This window comes from Lactuca saligna, chromosome 7, assembly GCF_052625555.1.
Source record: "Lactuca saligna cultivar CGN05327 chromosome 7, ASM5262555v1, whole genome shotgun sequence".
In the NCBI taxonomy this organism is placed as follows: Eukaryota; Viridiplantae; Streptophyta; class Magnoliopsida; order Asterales; family Asteraceae; genus Lactuca; species Lactuca saligna.
This window is the reverse complement of record NC_136423.1, coordinates 128,333,129-128,349,755: the sequence shown is the minus strand read 5'-3', so window position 1 is coordinate 128,349,755 and position 16,627 is coordinate 128,333,129. Positions and strand designations below refer to the sequence as shown.

Below are 16,627 nucleotides of genomic sequence, written 5' to 3'. Positions count from 1 at the left end.
TGTTAAAAAGAGAAATAAAAAGAGGACGTACATATTCCATCAAAATACCATTTTTAACCCCAGATAATAGCAATATACTCTAAGGACTTCACTAGAAATACCAAGCAATTTTGTTTTATTTGTTAGTAAATGTCACCCACATCAATGAGTTTTCACCAACATCATTTACCTTAGCCAAGAATGCCCAGGGGTAGAATAGTCATCAGAGATGACCAATCAACGGATATAGTTTCAGTCGATTTCTTGGTACTAAACTACTGGTGGATAGGTAATTTCTACAAATTTTATTTTTATTATAAAATTTCATTATCATTTTTATATCACTTTTCACAATATAATTTTATTATGAAAATTATGTAGTACATATGTATGATCATCAAACGGGTGGATCGGTATCCAACTTTCAATCTGTGTCAGGTACTACTTTTCTCATATATTTTTTTTGAAATCATTATTTTTCCAGACAACACTTAATATAGACAAATCTTAATGATATGCATTTGATGCAGATACTGTTAATGGTTTTTCTTCCCATCCATTTTTGCCAATGACTGCCACATCATCAGGGCACTCGAGATCTGTAAGTCGTGATGAGTATGATGAAGAATTGGGTTTGAATTTACGAGGTATTTGTTTTCATATTAGTAATGTATAAACTTAGTGCAACAAATAGTCACATATTTTTCTACTTTTTTAGTCCAAATTCAATAACATCCATCTTTTATCTATATTTTTTTTTTTTTTGCATGATATGGCTCAGATTAAGTTGATAAATCTTTAAAATTAAAGTTATATCCTTAATATAAAATTATAGACGCGTTAACCGATGTAAAAATGGCATTTGTTTTGTGAAAATGACCCTTTTGTTCATGGATAATGCATATGATCTCAATTTATTTTTCAAGGGTAAATTGCACATAGAAGGAATATAGTTATGGTTGCAACCTTATAACAACCAAGAATCTGCTAGTTCCCACAATTCCCTATCATTCTACTTTGAAGATTTGTCTTCTGTTATCTCTTTAATATTTTTCATTTTCTGGTTTATATATATTGAAGCTTATCATGGGTTGGCTACTTTTTTGAATCAAAAAAACAAGTTGTTTGCTAGATTTGAATACTCCAAGTCCAAAAGGAAAGACCAATCTAATTTACCCTTGCAAGATGTCAAAGATGAAGTTTAATTTATCTATTGGAAGCTGTTAAAAGTTGATGTTGCCGAGTTTTGGAGAAGTATACTGCTATTTTAGTTGTTCTCAAGCCCTCTCACTTTCAAGCATTTTCATCAAATGACATAGAAAATCCGACTTAGTATGAAGGTTGTTGTCTAAAGAAGCCCCCTCACAGTTTACACTTTTAAGCCTATTAGATGTTGTTCACCCCAAGATATGATGCTTCTTTATTTTCACATGTATTTTACATATTTACTTTAATTGTTCCAGCCCTCAGCTGGTCATGTCTAATATCTATATATGAACCGTTAAAAAAAACACTTGTAAACATTTTATAAGTTGCAAATTAATTATTGTTTCTTCGGGTAAAATGAAAGTTACTTATTGTTTCTTTCGGTAAATAAATGAAATCGGGTGTTATTATGATAAAGAAATGTAAGAATGAGACTATTATTGATGAAACAAGTACATTGTCTATATATTGAGAGTGAGAATAAAGTAAGTTGTGTGTGTGTGTGTTTATTTATTTATTTTTTATTTTTGCAATTTCACCTTATTTCTATCATATGCTAAATGATTGTTTATATCTTTTAAATTTTTGGAATTTTTGTTTGTTTACTTTTTTTTACAAATTTGGTCTTTATTTTGTTGTTTCATACCGATATTGGTTCATCTTCCAAGTAAAATGACTTTTTAAGGAGTTTTTTTTTTACCATGGGTTTGGATTTTTTTGTATATATTATGATTTGGTATTTTGAATTTTGTTTAGGATTTGAGGTTTTTCCTATGTATTTTAAGGGTAGAATGAATGAATTGGTGGGGCGGTGATGAGAAATAGGATGGGGACGGGTTGGGTTGGGATGGTGGTTCCAAAGCCTATGATAATATTCTAAAATTAACTTAAATAATATATTTTTATAAAATAAATATAAAAGTGGAATATTGTTAGTTTACCTGGAATAGGACTAAATATGTTATAAATATTTTTAAAGGACCAAAATTGCAAAAGAAAATTTTTGTGGGCCAAAAACAAATAGGACCTTTCACTATTGGATTGAAATTCGGTTCCACAAAAAAAAATTGTCAAGAGTACATTTGCTTCTCCCATTTTCGGACCTTTTTAAAGCTTTTTTGGGTCAAGTAAACTCATTTGTCATCCGCTTAATGCGTATAACTACAGTCTAGATATTATAGCATCATTAAGTTTATACACGTTTAAATAATGCTTAGTATATTGTAAGTATATATTAGGATATAATGAAAAAAGTTAGTTTGTGTTTCATTTGATTGTGTTTTAGTTGATTGTTATTCTTTTATTTGATTGTGTTTTAGTCTATTGCTATTCTTTAATTCATTATAATTGGGTAGATTTGTCATTGTACAATGCTAACAAGAGACCAAATAAACAAAGGATGCTACAGAAGAAAGTAAAATCAATCTATTGTTTTTACATCAATCAACCCGTCTACCGGACGGATATAACCCTAGTTGAATACGATTACTGGTTTTTGAGACTTAATTAAAAAAAATATATATAATAACTAAATCGATTATGAGGCTAATATGTAAGGATTTTTTTGCAATTTTCTCTATAACCATAAATGAGATATAATTCCCATTGAAACCCATTTAAAACCAACAAAAACTCATACTACAGATATAGCGACATGACATACAATCGATACTGAATCTAGCTAAGATTCAAGTTTATTTAGCTATTATATAATTTGTTGATATCACAAGTAGTAGTTAATTAAGAGGCAATTATCTGAATCTTCATGCCAGCACCACAATGGCCAGGGAGAGTGCAAACGAAGTTATTAAGACCCTTCACAAGCTTAATTCGGTCTTTTCCACTTGTGTACACTTTTGCATTTCTTGGGCTGCTGCTGCACCCATTATACCCTGCCTTGTTCACTGCGACCACATTGTGTGCTCCTCTCTTGTAGTTGAATACTGATTTCACGATAAAGTTATAATAAAATGTAAAATAAGATAGTAATAACAAACATTAATGTCAAGTCATTTACTTATCTGCTTAACCCATAATCATATTATTATTATCGTACATATCTAAAATGGTTAAATATGTACTCACTATATATTACATACAGGTGAATGGTGTCGAGGTTAATCGGGGGAGGAATACTACATAAAGAAAGAATTATGCGTAGTTTTGCAACAAGCCTCGTAATGGTGTCTGGTTAGTAGGCATATATCAGTTAACATACAGACAATTTATTAAATAATGCATGTAAATATATGTAGTCAAGTTTTTTATTGTATAAAGGGTGATAGAATATATACCAAGCACGTCGCCAGCCCTGAAATTCTTGCCATGGGGCCAGTTGGAGAGGTTAAAGGTCCAGCCACTACGGCCGCCAACGACATAGGTGGCAGCCTGAGCTACCTGGCAATGAAGCACTGCCGCCACTAGGCAGAACACCACCGCTGCCGCCATAGCACTGCCTCTTCCCTCCGTCATGGTATGGTCAAAACTTAAAATAAAGAAGTGATGGAGGGATCGTGTTCTATTGAATTTTATGTTTTGTTTGTGGGAAGTATGGATGGATATGATCCAATTTATAGGAAAAATATATATTTTTGAAAAAGAAAACATATTAATTATTATCATTATTTTTTTGAGTTGTTTCGGAAAAAAAAAGCAACAAAATTTGTTTAAATCTTTTGAGAATTTATTTATTTTCTTATTAACAATTGTCAAAATTAATACATTACCAAAAAAAATATTAAATATGATATTATTTGTCGATTATACAAAAAATAAGGATTTTATAATTTAAATTCAAGGGTTTTAATAATTCTTAATAATATTGATATATAAAATTAATTAAAGAAAAACCTTGTCGACATGAGAAAATTTTAATATTTTTATTATGAGACGTTTGGTGAAAATTACTATATTGTTTTATATGGTAAAGTCTTATAGTTGAATTTTTTTTTCATCAGATATCATCATTAGAACTGGGTAATACCGTTGATTATAGTTCACCTTTATATGAATTCGTTTTCCTTTTATGAACAAGTCTTAATTATAAACATTCCAATTGAATGATATATTGGCTGATGTGAACGTAGTTAGTAATGACAGCACAAAAGTTGATACAGGAGAAGAGCACTATGTTAGACTTACGTGGCATATGGTTTGATGTCCTATAATGAAAGGTTATATTAGTGTGTTTGTAACATTGAATAAGAATGATTACGAAGATGTTCAAATATTGTTATTTATTCATGACTTGATCTTTCTTATTAACTAGGGGATTTGAATAGGTTTCGACCAAATATGTCAAAAGAAAGGATTCAAATTTGTAAATTATGGAATGACAACAATGAAAATACAGATTTTTGTGAGTTAAGATGAGAGGTTTGATAAATCAAGGAACCTAGATCATAGATTTAAGTATAAACTTACCTTGGATGGTAGTCCTTGTGAAAAGTCTCCTTGGAATGACCTTAAATCTCGAAAATTTAGAAGAAGGAGGGAGGAGATGTTCTTCAAAACTTCGAGAGGATGAAATGAATTTTTGTGAGTGTATGTGTGTGTGTTCGGCCGAGAATGAGAGAGAGGGAGAAGAAGAGAGATCTTGAAGTGATGTATGCATGGATATATGGGACAAGATGCATGGAAGACCCTTGAATAATTGCGAGGTGGCAACAAAGGTCAACTCTTCCTTTTCTTTGGGCTTGGGCCGAGATTGGAGAGGGGAGAAGAGATTTTTGGGCTTTATTGCCCCTAAGCCCATATAGGAGTTAAGTTGAATGATTGTTGGTCCTATAAAATACAAGTGAGATTTTTATACTTTGTTGGGCTAGTTTAGGTTAATTATGGTTCATAGTATTTAATTTATTTCATTCTAGGCCCAATATGGCCCAAAATGTTGAAATAAATGAATGTGGATCCAATTAGAGCCCATTTAAAGGTTCTAATCCCATGATAGTCAAATTGGAAGCTTATTGGTCCATTGAGTCCAATAAGGAAGTCCTAGCCCAAAATGGACCTAACAAGAACTTCTAGGGTTTCTAATTGCTTGTTGACTATTTGTAGTACTTGTATGGTGTATTGGATTGAAGTTTTTGTTGTCATAGAGTAAGCATCATACATGCTCTTAACTTTTTGATTCTACATTTTACTTGAGTGTAGTGATTACAATACACAAAATTTCTAGTTGTGACATCATCCCCCCGTTAGAGGGAATTTCGTCTCGAAATTCTATTTGAAAGCTAGATTTGAGAATGTTAGAATAGGTGAGGGTACTTTTGCTTCATTCGGTCTTCGTGTTCCCATGTGAATTCTGGCCCACGCTTCGCGTTCCACCGTACTTTCACGATCGGGATGCGACTTTGCTTAGTACGCTTCACCTCCCTGTTCATGATTTCAACCGGTTCTTCAACGAACAGGAGATTCTCGTTAATTTCGATCTCGTCAAGGGGAATGACGAGTGTTTCATCCGATAGCCACTTCTTTAGATTAGAGACATGGAACACGGGGTGTACACTGTTTAGTTATGCTGGTAGTTGCAGTTTATACGCCACTGGACCTATTCGGGCGACGATCTTGAAAGGTCCAATGTATCGTGGGTTCAGTTTTCCCCATTTTCCGAAACGAATAAATCCTTTCCAGGGTGAGACTTTCAACAGTACTCGATCCCCGACTTGAAATTCTAAGGGCTTTCACCGTTTATCGGCGTAGCTCTTTTGTCGGTCGCGCAATGCTTGTAATCGAGCTCTGATTTGAACAATCTTTTCCGTGGATTCACGAATGATCTCCGGTCCCGTTAGTGCCTTTTCCGATGTATGTCTTTTTGCCAGTTGGGTATCACCCACCTCCGCCCAACATAACGGTGATCTACACGTATGCCCGTATAGTGCTTCGAAAAGAGAGACCTTGATGCTCGAATGATAACTATTGTTATATGAGAATTCGACTAAGGGTAAGTGGGAATCCAAGACTTCCCAAAGTCTATCACACATGCGCGGAGCATGTCTTCGAGCGTTTGAATGGTTCGTTCACTTTGACCATCCGTTTGTGGATGATATGCGGTGCTCATGTCGAGATGAGTTCCCAGTGCCTTCTGGAGAGATTGCCAGAAACGTGAAGTGAACCTACTGTCTCTATCCGAGATAATAGACATTGGTACTCCGTGGAGTCTCACGATTTCTCGAATGTATAAACGTGTCAATCTTTCCATCTTGTAGGATTCCTTTATGGGCAGGAAATGGGTAGATTTTGTCAGTCGGTCGACTATTACCCATATGGTGTCTAGTCCATCCGACGTCTTGGGTAGCTTGGTCACGAAATCCATAGAAATCCCCTCCCATTTCCACTCAGGGATTACCGGTTGCTGTAATTGTTGGATAAGGTGTCTAAGTCCATAACTTATTTGGTATATACTTGACCCGACCGGCATGGTCCATTTGGGTTGCATCTCATCCAAACTATTATGGATAATTTTATGAGAGTTATACACATATGTTTATTAATATATTATGAGTTATAATATATCAATATGAAGTTACATTATTTAATTACTTTTAGTCTTAAATTAAGTATGAATTAATTTAGAGATTAAAAGGAAGACTAATTAGATTATGGGCTATTTGTTTTATATAGTGTGGGCTAATACTCATTTGTTAATGGGCTAGGCTTATGTGGAAGTCCATGGATGATCCATGGAACTTTTAACCCATGGATCCTTGGAAAGGAAAAGACATGGGTTATTAGGGTTTCACCCTAACCATGCACACTATATAAGCATGCTTATGGAGCATGAAATGGAGCCTAAGAGGAAACTAGTGAACTAGTGTGTGTGTGCTTGTGTGTGACCGATTTTATACAAGGGTGTATACTCTCTCAATGTTTTCCAAGAGTTTGTGGTGTTTTGTAATTCCATTTGAGGCATTCACACTATTGGTGCTTGGCCCTCAAACTCCTTAGAACCAAACTCATCAAAAGGTATGTAATCTCTTCTAACTCTTTTATGTTGAAATGTTCCCCATGCCATGTTAGATAGGTTATAAACCTTGGAAAATTATTATTTTGCATGTATTTAGACAAACATAGATCCAAGGTTTATTAGGGTTGCATGTACACTTAGGAAGTGTTAGATTGCTCAAAACCCAACAGTGGTATCAGAGCCTAGGCTTGCTTGTTTGATACTTGATGCAAAATAGTAAAAAAAAAAAGTCGAAATCGTTGCTGTCTGCATGGTGGACTCGCCGAGTCCATTGGGGGGACTCGACGAGTCCAAGGCAAACTTCAACCTACTCGGCGAGTAAGTTCATGCACTCGACGAGTAGGATCGAAAGAGTGCAGTTTTTCGACTTTTGCTGCTGGAAATGGACTAGAAACATTACCCTAAACTGTTTTGGTGTTATAAAACTTATTTTAGTTGGTGTAGTGGTTGTTCTAATCCACTTGCAATAGCATATATCAAAATTCCATGATTTTATGTGTTCATATAATTCTTGAATTTTTGATGATCATGTCCATGTTCTTATGAATTTAGAAAATGATAGGAATTATTTGCTGAATTGTTTAGAATTAATTCTTGATAATTTATGTGTTTTAATGGAGTCCATAATTTGTCCTCAAGTTATGGATTTCCAAAGGTCACTCTTATTTAACACACACTTAAAACACATAAGTTACATGAAAATGAAGAGTCTTCATTTTTATGAACATTTAATTCATAAGTTATGAAATGAAGAGTTTTGCAAAGTTACAAAACTTGCCCTCAAGTTTTGGAATTTGTAAAGTTTCACACACTTTAATAAACTTTAATTCCAACCCTTAGAGTTTTAATAGTTAAAATTCAACCCTTATACTATTTATAACATTAACGGTTAATTATTATATATATGTATAAGAATAAGTCGTTTTATCGTTAGTAGGCCTCATTCACGAAGCCAATCTATAAGGTAGGTATAAGGTTGTTGCCTATAAAATGGCGACTTAATGGGTGTATACTCTCACCCACCGCTTGCTTGATCGGTGGAGGGTCGTTAGCCGAACGGGTAGAACAATGACTTTAAATCCTCATTAAAAGTATAATGAATACTATAAAGTAACTAAACTCTTTTAATTCCCAATCTTAGTTATTTTAGGAAAAATATGAACATGGTGCTAGTCCATGGAATTCACACTTTGTACCTTACCAAGTCGTTGGTGGAGCGTGTGTGGTTAACCCGCACACTAACTAGGACTAGTAAGGATCACGAAGGGTGACTTAATGTTTGTCATAGATCAATGGAGCTTGTGTGGTTAACCGGCACATTGATTAGGTGATAATATTAAGGGTACCAAGTGAATTAGCATGGTTATTCACACCTTGTTTTGTGATCCTCGGCATCCCAGTCACAAAACTTGAAGGGCACAATCGAGATTGAAACATGCCATTGAAAAGTTCAATGAATCTCAAAAGAATCTAGGAATTTCAAATCCAATTAAACCTAATAAATCATTTCGTTTTCATGGTGGAAATTGGTGAATCGTCATTCACCTACCTTTCAAATATATTATTACTTAGATTACAGCATCCCTCTTCTAAGTGTAATATATTGTGATTGGATCCTAACCTTAATATTACATTTGGGTGTCTTATTAAGGATCCTAAATATCTAATCTAAACTTACTCTCTTCTTTCAGATGTCTTCCAACACTAATGCTTCAGGCTCTAACCCAACTGGTTCTTTCTCTCTCGTGAATCTTTGTGGGAGGGTCATCTTTGATGGTTCCAACTTCATGGATTGGATTAGGAACATCAGGATGGTTACTCGTTATGAGGACAAGGAATATGTCCTCGATAAGGAGTTAAAAGAACTTGATGAGTCTACTGCTACTCCTGAGGAGATCGCTGAATTTAGGACTCATGAGAGAGATGCTACTAAGGTGGCATGTATCATGATGGTCACGATGACAACCGAGCTCCAAAAGTCATTTCAAGATTTCTACCCTTTTGAGATGCACCAAGATCTGATGGAAAGGTACCATCAGAGTGCTCGTCAGGAACGGTATGAAATAATCTCCTCCATAATAACTACCCGCATGAAGGACGGTGAATCCGTCACGGGCCACATGCAAAAGATGCAAAGGTATGTGGACCGTTTGCTAAAGCTGAATGTTAACATCCCCGAGGAGTTGGCAATTGACATCATTTTGGACTCCTTGCCTTCTTGTTATGATCATTTTCGAATGACATATCATATGAACAAGGAGGAAGTTACCCTCAGCAAGCTTCAAGGACTCTTGAAGACCCGGAATCCGGTCTTAAGGGTAAGGCGGTTGTTACCTCTACTACTCCTACTCCAACATCTACCCCTGTTTTAGCTATTGGGCAAGGCAAAGGGAAGAAGAGGAAGCACCCTTCAAAGTGTACCAAGGGAAAGTCTCTTGAAGGCTCCTCATCAAAGACCAAGAGCAGTTCTGTCACTCCTTCTTCCATTCCCAAGGATGCTGAATGCTTTTATTTCCATGAAAAGGCTCACTGGAAGCGAAACTGCCCTAAGTACTTGCAGGATCTAAAGGATCGGAAAGTGAAACCCACCCATGCAGGTATTTACACTATATTGTCTAATTACTCAACATATTCTAACTCTTGGGTGCTTGATACAGGATGTGGTATTCACATATGTTCTGATTTGCAGGGCCTAAGAAGAAGTGAGGATGTGGAGCACGGGAAGATAAACTTAATCATGGGGAATAGGAAGGCTTCACCTGTTTCCAAGATTGGAGTTTATACTTTGTTGCTTAATAATGGGTTAAAATTAGATTTGAATAAATGTGTGTACTCGTCTGAAATGGCGAGGAATATTATTTCTTTTCATGCTTTGTATAAACAAGGTTTTAACTTTTCGTTTGATAATGAATGTGGTGGTATTAATGCTTTCTTTAATAATGTGTTTTATTTTAAAGCATTACCTTGTGATGGTGTGTATGAAACTGTGTCGATTGTAGACAACTTAGGAAATAATGTGTTGTATATTCATTCTTCTACTAGCCTAGATAAAGCATCATTGTGGTATTGTCGTCTTGGACATGTAAACAAGAAACGCATAGGCCAACTCCAAAAGAGTGGAGTCTTGGAATCATTTGACCTTAAATCGGATGATAATTATGAATCTTGTCTACTTGGAAAGATGACAAAATCACCCTTCACTGGAACTTGTGAGAGGGGTGAGGGTTTTTTGGACCTAATACATACTGATGTATGTGGGCCATTCAAAATCGCCACAAGGGATGCTAATCGGTATTATGTGACTTTTATTGATGATTTTAGTAGATATGGGTATATCTACTTAATCAAACATAAGTCAGAAACCTTTGAAAGGTTTAAGGAATTCAAACAGGAAGTAGAAAATCAATTGGGCAGGAACATTAAGATGCTTCGATCCGATCGAGGTGGTGAGTATCTTAGCACCGAGTTCCTTGACTATCTTAAGGAGTGTGGGATTGTCTCACAATTGACTCCTCCCAGGACACCACAACTGAATGCTGTAGCTGAGAGGCGTAATCGAACTTTGTTAGACATGGTCCGCTCTATGATGAGTCGAGTTTCGTTACCAATCTATTTTTGGGGGTATGCCTTAGAGACTGCCACCCATATCCTTAATCTAGTCCCTACAAAGAAGGTTACCAAAACACCTCATGAGATGTGGACTGGGAAGGTTCCCAATTTGGACCACATCAAAATTTGGGGTTGCGAAGCTTTCATGAGGCGTGAAACTCATGATAAGCTTGAACCCCGAAGTGAAAGGTGTATTTTCATCGGCTACCCACAAAAATCCTTCGGCTACCTCTTCTACAGACCCAGTGAGAATGTGGTCTTTGTAGCACGAAGAGGGATCTTTCGCGAGAAAGAATTTATAAGCCAAGGAGACAGTGGGAGGCAGATTGATCTTGAAGAAATTCAAGAATCAATTGGTGAAGGAACCTCAGACACTGGCAATCAACCCGAGGAGGAAACTCCTGTTGATCCAGTTGACGAGTCTGTACCTCCAAGGCGTTCTACACGGGTTAGGAACACACCTTCGTTTTATTATGGTTTTCATATTACTACGGAAGGTGATACATTTATTAGTGATAGTACACTGGTAAATTTGGATGAACCTAGCAGTGTTAAGGAAGCCATGGCAGGCCCGAAGTCTGCTAAATGGAAGGAGGCTATGGACAGCGAGATACAGTCCATGTATGACAATAAAGTTTGGAACTTGGTTGACAATGTACCAGGCTGTAAAACAGTCGGGTGCAAATGGATCTTCAAGAAGAAGACAGACATGGAAGGAAAAGTGCATACTTATAAGGCTCGACTAGTTGCGAAGGGTTTTACTCAAACTCAAGGTATTGATTATGATGAAACCTTCTCGCCGGTAGCAAAGATTAAGTCTATTAAGGTTATGTTAGCCATTGCAACATTTCATGATTATGAAATATTGCAAATGGATGTCAAAACCGCTTTCCTTAACGGAAAGTTGGCTGAGGATGTGTACATGAATCAGCCAGAGGGTTTTGTAAGTGTAGAGTACCCTAATAGAGTATGCAAGCTTGAGAAATCCATTTATGGATTAAAACAAGCATCTCATAGCTGGAATCTTTGTTTTTATGAGAAGGTAAAAGAGTTTGGCTTCTCGAGAAGCGAAGATGAGTCTTGCGTGTATGTCAGAGCTAGTGGGAGTATAGTTAGCTTCTTGGTACTGTATGTGGATGACATACTACTCATAGGAAATGACATCCCAACCTTGCAGGAGGTTAAGTCTTGGCTTGGGAAGTGCTTTGCTATGAAGGACCTAGGGGAGGCTACCTATATCCTAGGGATAAGGGTATTAAGAGAAAGGAGTAGAAGACTAATTGGACTTAGTCATAGTATCTACTTGGATAAGGTGTTGAAAAGGTTCAACATGGAGAATTCCAAGAAAGGAGATTTACCGATCCAAAGCAATACCAAACTAAGTAAGACTCAGAGTCCGAGTACAGAGGCTGAGATAGCTGAGATGAGCCAATTACCGTATGCTTCCGCAGTTGGCTCGATCATGTATGCTATGACTTGTACCCGTCCTGATGTGGAATTTGCTTTGAGCATGGTCAGCAGGTATCAGGGGAACCCTGGCAAGGCTCATTGGATAGCGATAAAGAACATTCTCAAGTACCTGCGGAGGACTAAGGATTGGATCCTTACCTTTGGTGGCAGTGATGACTTGAGAGTATTAGGGTATAGTGATACTGGTTTTCAGACTGATAGGGATAATTTCCGCTCTCAGTCGGGCTGGATCTTTACCTTAAATGGAGGGGCAATTTCTTGGAAGAGTTCCAAGCAGGAGACAGTGGCTGATTCGACTTGTGAATCAGAGTATATAGCAACGAGTGAAGCAGCGAAGGAGGTGATATGGCTAAAGAACTTCATCGGAGACCTTGGAGTTTTACCAGCTATTAAGGAACCTATAGAGATTTTCTGTGACAACAATAGTGCAGTTACCTTAGCCAAGGACCAAGAGATCATGGCAGATCTCGACACATTGATAGAAAATATCACTTCATAAGACACAAGATTGAAGAAGGACTCCTTGTGACAAGGAGGATATCATCGGATGAGAATCCTGCAGATCCCCTTACGAAGGGACTGACGAGGGTTAAGCATTTTCAGCATGCGAGACGTATCGGGCTGAGGGACGATATTAGTTTTACAGATTAGATAGTTTTCCTGAAACTTGTAAAATGTAATCGACGTTTGATGATGAATAAAATTTGTGATTTATTTATGAGTAAAGTGTTACTATCATTGTCAATTATTTACTATTGTTTCAGTTTTGCATGTTTTGACTTCCAGAATAATTAATTTATTCAAACCTCCACAATCGATCATACGTCGGAAGTAGGTATGAATCAAGATTGTCATGAATTGGGTTTGTAGATGCCTTAAAGGTGTTTAGACATGGCAATGGTTGCTGCAACATTCATGAGTACTCATAAGTTATGAGTATTGGTATAAACCCACGCTCACTTGTATCACTTCATGGAATTTATCTCGAGTGATCATGAGACGATAATATCATATAAATCTTCAAACCTAGAGATATGAGTGGTTACCTATAAGTTGGTTATGCATTGATTGCACGTAAACGCATCAGTAACTTGATGTTATAAAACGTGCCTTTGTGTACAATTCAATAAGTAGTAGAACAAGCATATCAGTCGAAGTTTATCTATTCCTTCTAGAAATAGAAGCGATATCTGGGCCCCTCGATGATTTTGTGTTGACCCATGTACCAGGCCTGGTCAGAACTAAACCGATGTGTTCAGTGAAGTTCTTCGTCAAACAAATCGGAAAATCGAGAAACAACTGCTAGACAATAAGCAAGACATAGTTCCATGTGTTTGTCCGGCTGATATCATGAGAACAGAGGATTATGTGATCACTTATCTAAAATGGCGCTTCATAGTTCAACAGAGTCTTCATAGTTCGAGGGAGTTTTCGAGAGCTACGATTGCTGGTTGGTTCCTGAAGTTATAGGCAAATACAGTTATTAGACTTATCCAAGTGGGAGTCTGTTGGATAAGGTGTCTAAGTCCATAACTTATTTAGTATATATACTTGACCCGATTGGCATGGTCCATTTGGGTTGCATCTCATCCAAACTATTATGGATAATTTTATGAGAGTTATATACATATGTTTATTAATACATTATGAGTTATAATATATTAATATGAAGTTACGTTATTTAATTAGTTTTAGTCTTAAATTAATTATGAATTAATTTAGAGATTAAAAGGAAGACTAATTAGATTATGGGCTATTTGTTTTATATAGTGTGGGCTAATACTCATTTGTTAATGGGCTAGGCTTATGTGGAAGTCCATGGATGATCCATGGAGCTTTTAACCCATGGATCCTTGGAAAGGAAAAGACATGGGTTATTAGGGTTTCACCCTAACCATGCACACTATGTAAGCATGCTTATGGAGCATGAAATGGAGCCTAAGAGGAAAGTAGTGAACTAGTGTGTGTGTGCTTGTGTGTGGCCGATTTTATACAAGGGTGTATACTCTCTCAAAGTTTTCCAAGAGTTTGTGGTGTTTTGTGATTCCATTTGAGGCATTCACACTATTGGTGCTTGGCCCTCAAACTCCTTAGAACCAAACTCATCAAAAGGTATTTAATCTCTTCTAACTCTTTTATATTGAAATGTTCCCCATGCCATGTTAGATAGGTTATAAACCTTGGAAAATTATTATTTTGCATGTATTTAGACAAACATAGATCCAAGGTTTATTAGGGTTGCATGTACACTTAGGAAGTGTTAGATTGCTCAAAACCCAACAGTAATAACCCTGAGGGCTTCTGGTACTCCACCTTTACCTTGGCACACGTAAGGCACTTACTAACATAGGTGGCAATTTCCGCCTTCATGTTGGGCCACCAATAGTGTTGTTTAATATCCAAATACATCTTGTATGAGCCGGGATGAACGAAGTATCGCGTCTTATGGGCTTCCTTCATAACTACCTCCCTAAATCCTCCGAGTTTAGGGACCCAAAGACGGTTCATGAAATAGCATACTCCATTCTCCTTTGCTTCTAGGTTCTTCTCCATTCCGCGCAATGCTTCGCTTGCTCTATTTTCCATCTTCATGGCCTCTGACTGGGCTACTGCAATTTGAGTGGCTAGGTGAGATTGAATGGTTATTGAGAGAGTTTTCGTATGATGATTAGAGTACTCCTTCCGACTTAATGCGTCAGCTACCACGTTGGCCTTGCCTGGGTGGTACTTGATCTCACACTCATAATCGTTTAGTAATTCAAACGATCTCCGTTGCCTCATGTTCAACTCCTTCTGGTTCAAGATGTGTTGGAGACTCTTGTGGTCCGTGAAGATGGTGCACTTTGTACCGTAAAGGTAATGCCTCCAAATTGTTAGGGCAAAGACCACGGCTCCCAATTCTAGGTCATGGGTCATATAATTCACTTCGTGCGTCTTTAGTTGGCGGGATGCGTAAGCTATCACCCTTCCACGCTGCATGAGAATGCAACCTAATTCCTGATTTGACGCGTCACAGAAGACCACGAAATCATCCGTTCCCTCCGGTAGCGATAGTACTGGGGCACTACAGAGAGCTTGTTTCAGGGTTCGGAATGCGACTTCTTGTTTGTCCGTCCATTTGAATGGTACGACCTTTTGTGTAAGCGAGGTAAGTGGCTTGGCAATCTTAGAGAAGTTTTGAATGAATCTCCTATAGTAGCCTGCTAGACCCAAGAATTGACGGATTTCCGTGGGTGTTGTCGGGATTGCCCATCCTTCAACAGCTTTGACCTTAGAGGGATCCACATGAATTCCATCTTGTCTAACTACATGACCTAGGAAGTTCACACTTCGGAGCCAGAACTCACACTTGGAGAGTTTTGCGTATAGCTTTTCCGATCGCAGAGTTTCTAGGATTTGTCGGAGATGTTGGCCATGTTCTTCTTCGCTTCGGGAATAGACGAGAATGTCATCAATGAGGATGATGACAAAGTTGTCGAGGAATGGTCGACTGATCCGGTTCATCAGGTCCATAAATGCGGCAGGGGCATTTGTTAGACCGAAGGGCATTACGACAAATTCATAATGTCCGTAGCGAGTTCGGAAAGCGGTTTTTGGAATATCCTCTTCCCGGACTTTGAGTTGGTGGTATCCGGACCGTAGATCTATTTTAGAAAAATAACTAGCTCCTTGGAGCTGATCAAATAGATCATCGATTCGTGGGAGTGGGTAGCGATTTTTAACAGTGAGTTTATTTAGCTCTCTGTAATCGATGCACATTCTAAAAGATCCGTCCTTCTTTTTGACAAAGAGGACTGGAGCTCCCCATGGCGAGTAACTAGGGCGGATGAATCCCTTGTCCAAGAGTTCACTGAGTTGGCTGGACAATTCCTGCATTTCAGCAGGAGCTAGCCGATAGGGTGATTTAGCGAGAGGAGTTGCTCCTGGAACGAGATCGATTCAGAACTCCACTTGTCTCTCTGGGGGTACTCCTGGAAGATCTTCAGGAAACACGTCTGGGAACTCACATGCTATGGGAATGTCTTGAACGTCAACCTCTTCCTTGATTTTATCCACTATGTGAGCCAGGAACGCCAAATTATTCTTTCGTAGATGTTTTTGTGCCTTGATGCATGAGACGAGGTGAAGGTTCATGCTAGGTTTGTCTCCATAAATTACTAGGGTTTCGTGATTAGGAAGGCGAAGGCGAACCGCCTTCTCGTGACACATAATTTCAGCATGGTGGGGGCTTAACCAGTCCATGCCGATAATCACATCGAAACTCCTAATTGTTACAGGCATTAAGTCTATTCGAAAGACGTGTTGATTGAGGGTTAGGGTACATCCGATGTAGATTTCCCCGGCGGATTCGGTTTTCCCATTGGCCATTTCCACCGTAAAGGTTTCATTTAGCTTTTG

At 37.6% G+C, this 16,627-nt stretch overlaps 1 protein-coding gene across 1 annotated transcript; it reads right to left on the bottom strand.

Moving 5' to 3' along the window:
• Window positions 1-2,718: 2,718 nt before the first annotated feature.
• On the bottom strand, window positions 2,719-3,716 carry LOC145005375 (basic blue protein-like). Its single transcript, XM_078964454.1, has 2 exons — window positions 3,480-3,716; window positions 2,719-3,128 (listed from the first exon to the last, which is right to left on the bottom strand). The coding sequence occupies exons 1-2, from the start codon at window positions 3,655-3,657 to the stop codon at window positions 2,926-2,928; spliced, it is 381 nt and encodes a 126-aa protein (XP_078820580.1). The 5' UTR covers window positions 3,658-3,716; the 3' UTR covers window positions 2,719-2,925.
• Window positions 3,717-16,627: the final 12,911 nt, after the last annotated feature.

What these genes read in the sequence shown, in the direction of transcription:
- LOC145005375 (XM_078964454.1), bottom strand. Translation starts at nt 3,657, where the DNA reads ATGACGGAGGGAAGAGGCAGTGCTATGGCGGCAGCGGTGGTGTTCTGC. An exon ending in CAGGGCTGGCGACGTGCTTG is followed by an intron (nt 3,129 to 3,479) that starts GTATATATTCTA and finishes TCGTGAAATCAG; the next exon opens with TATTCAACTACAAGAGAGGA.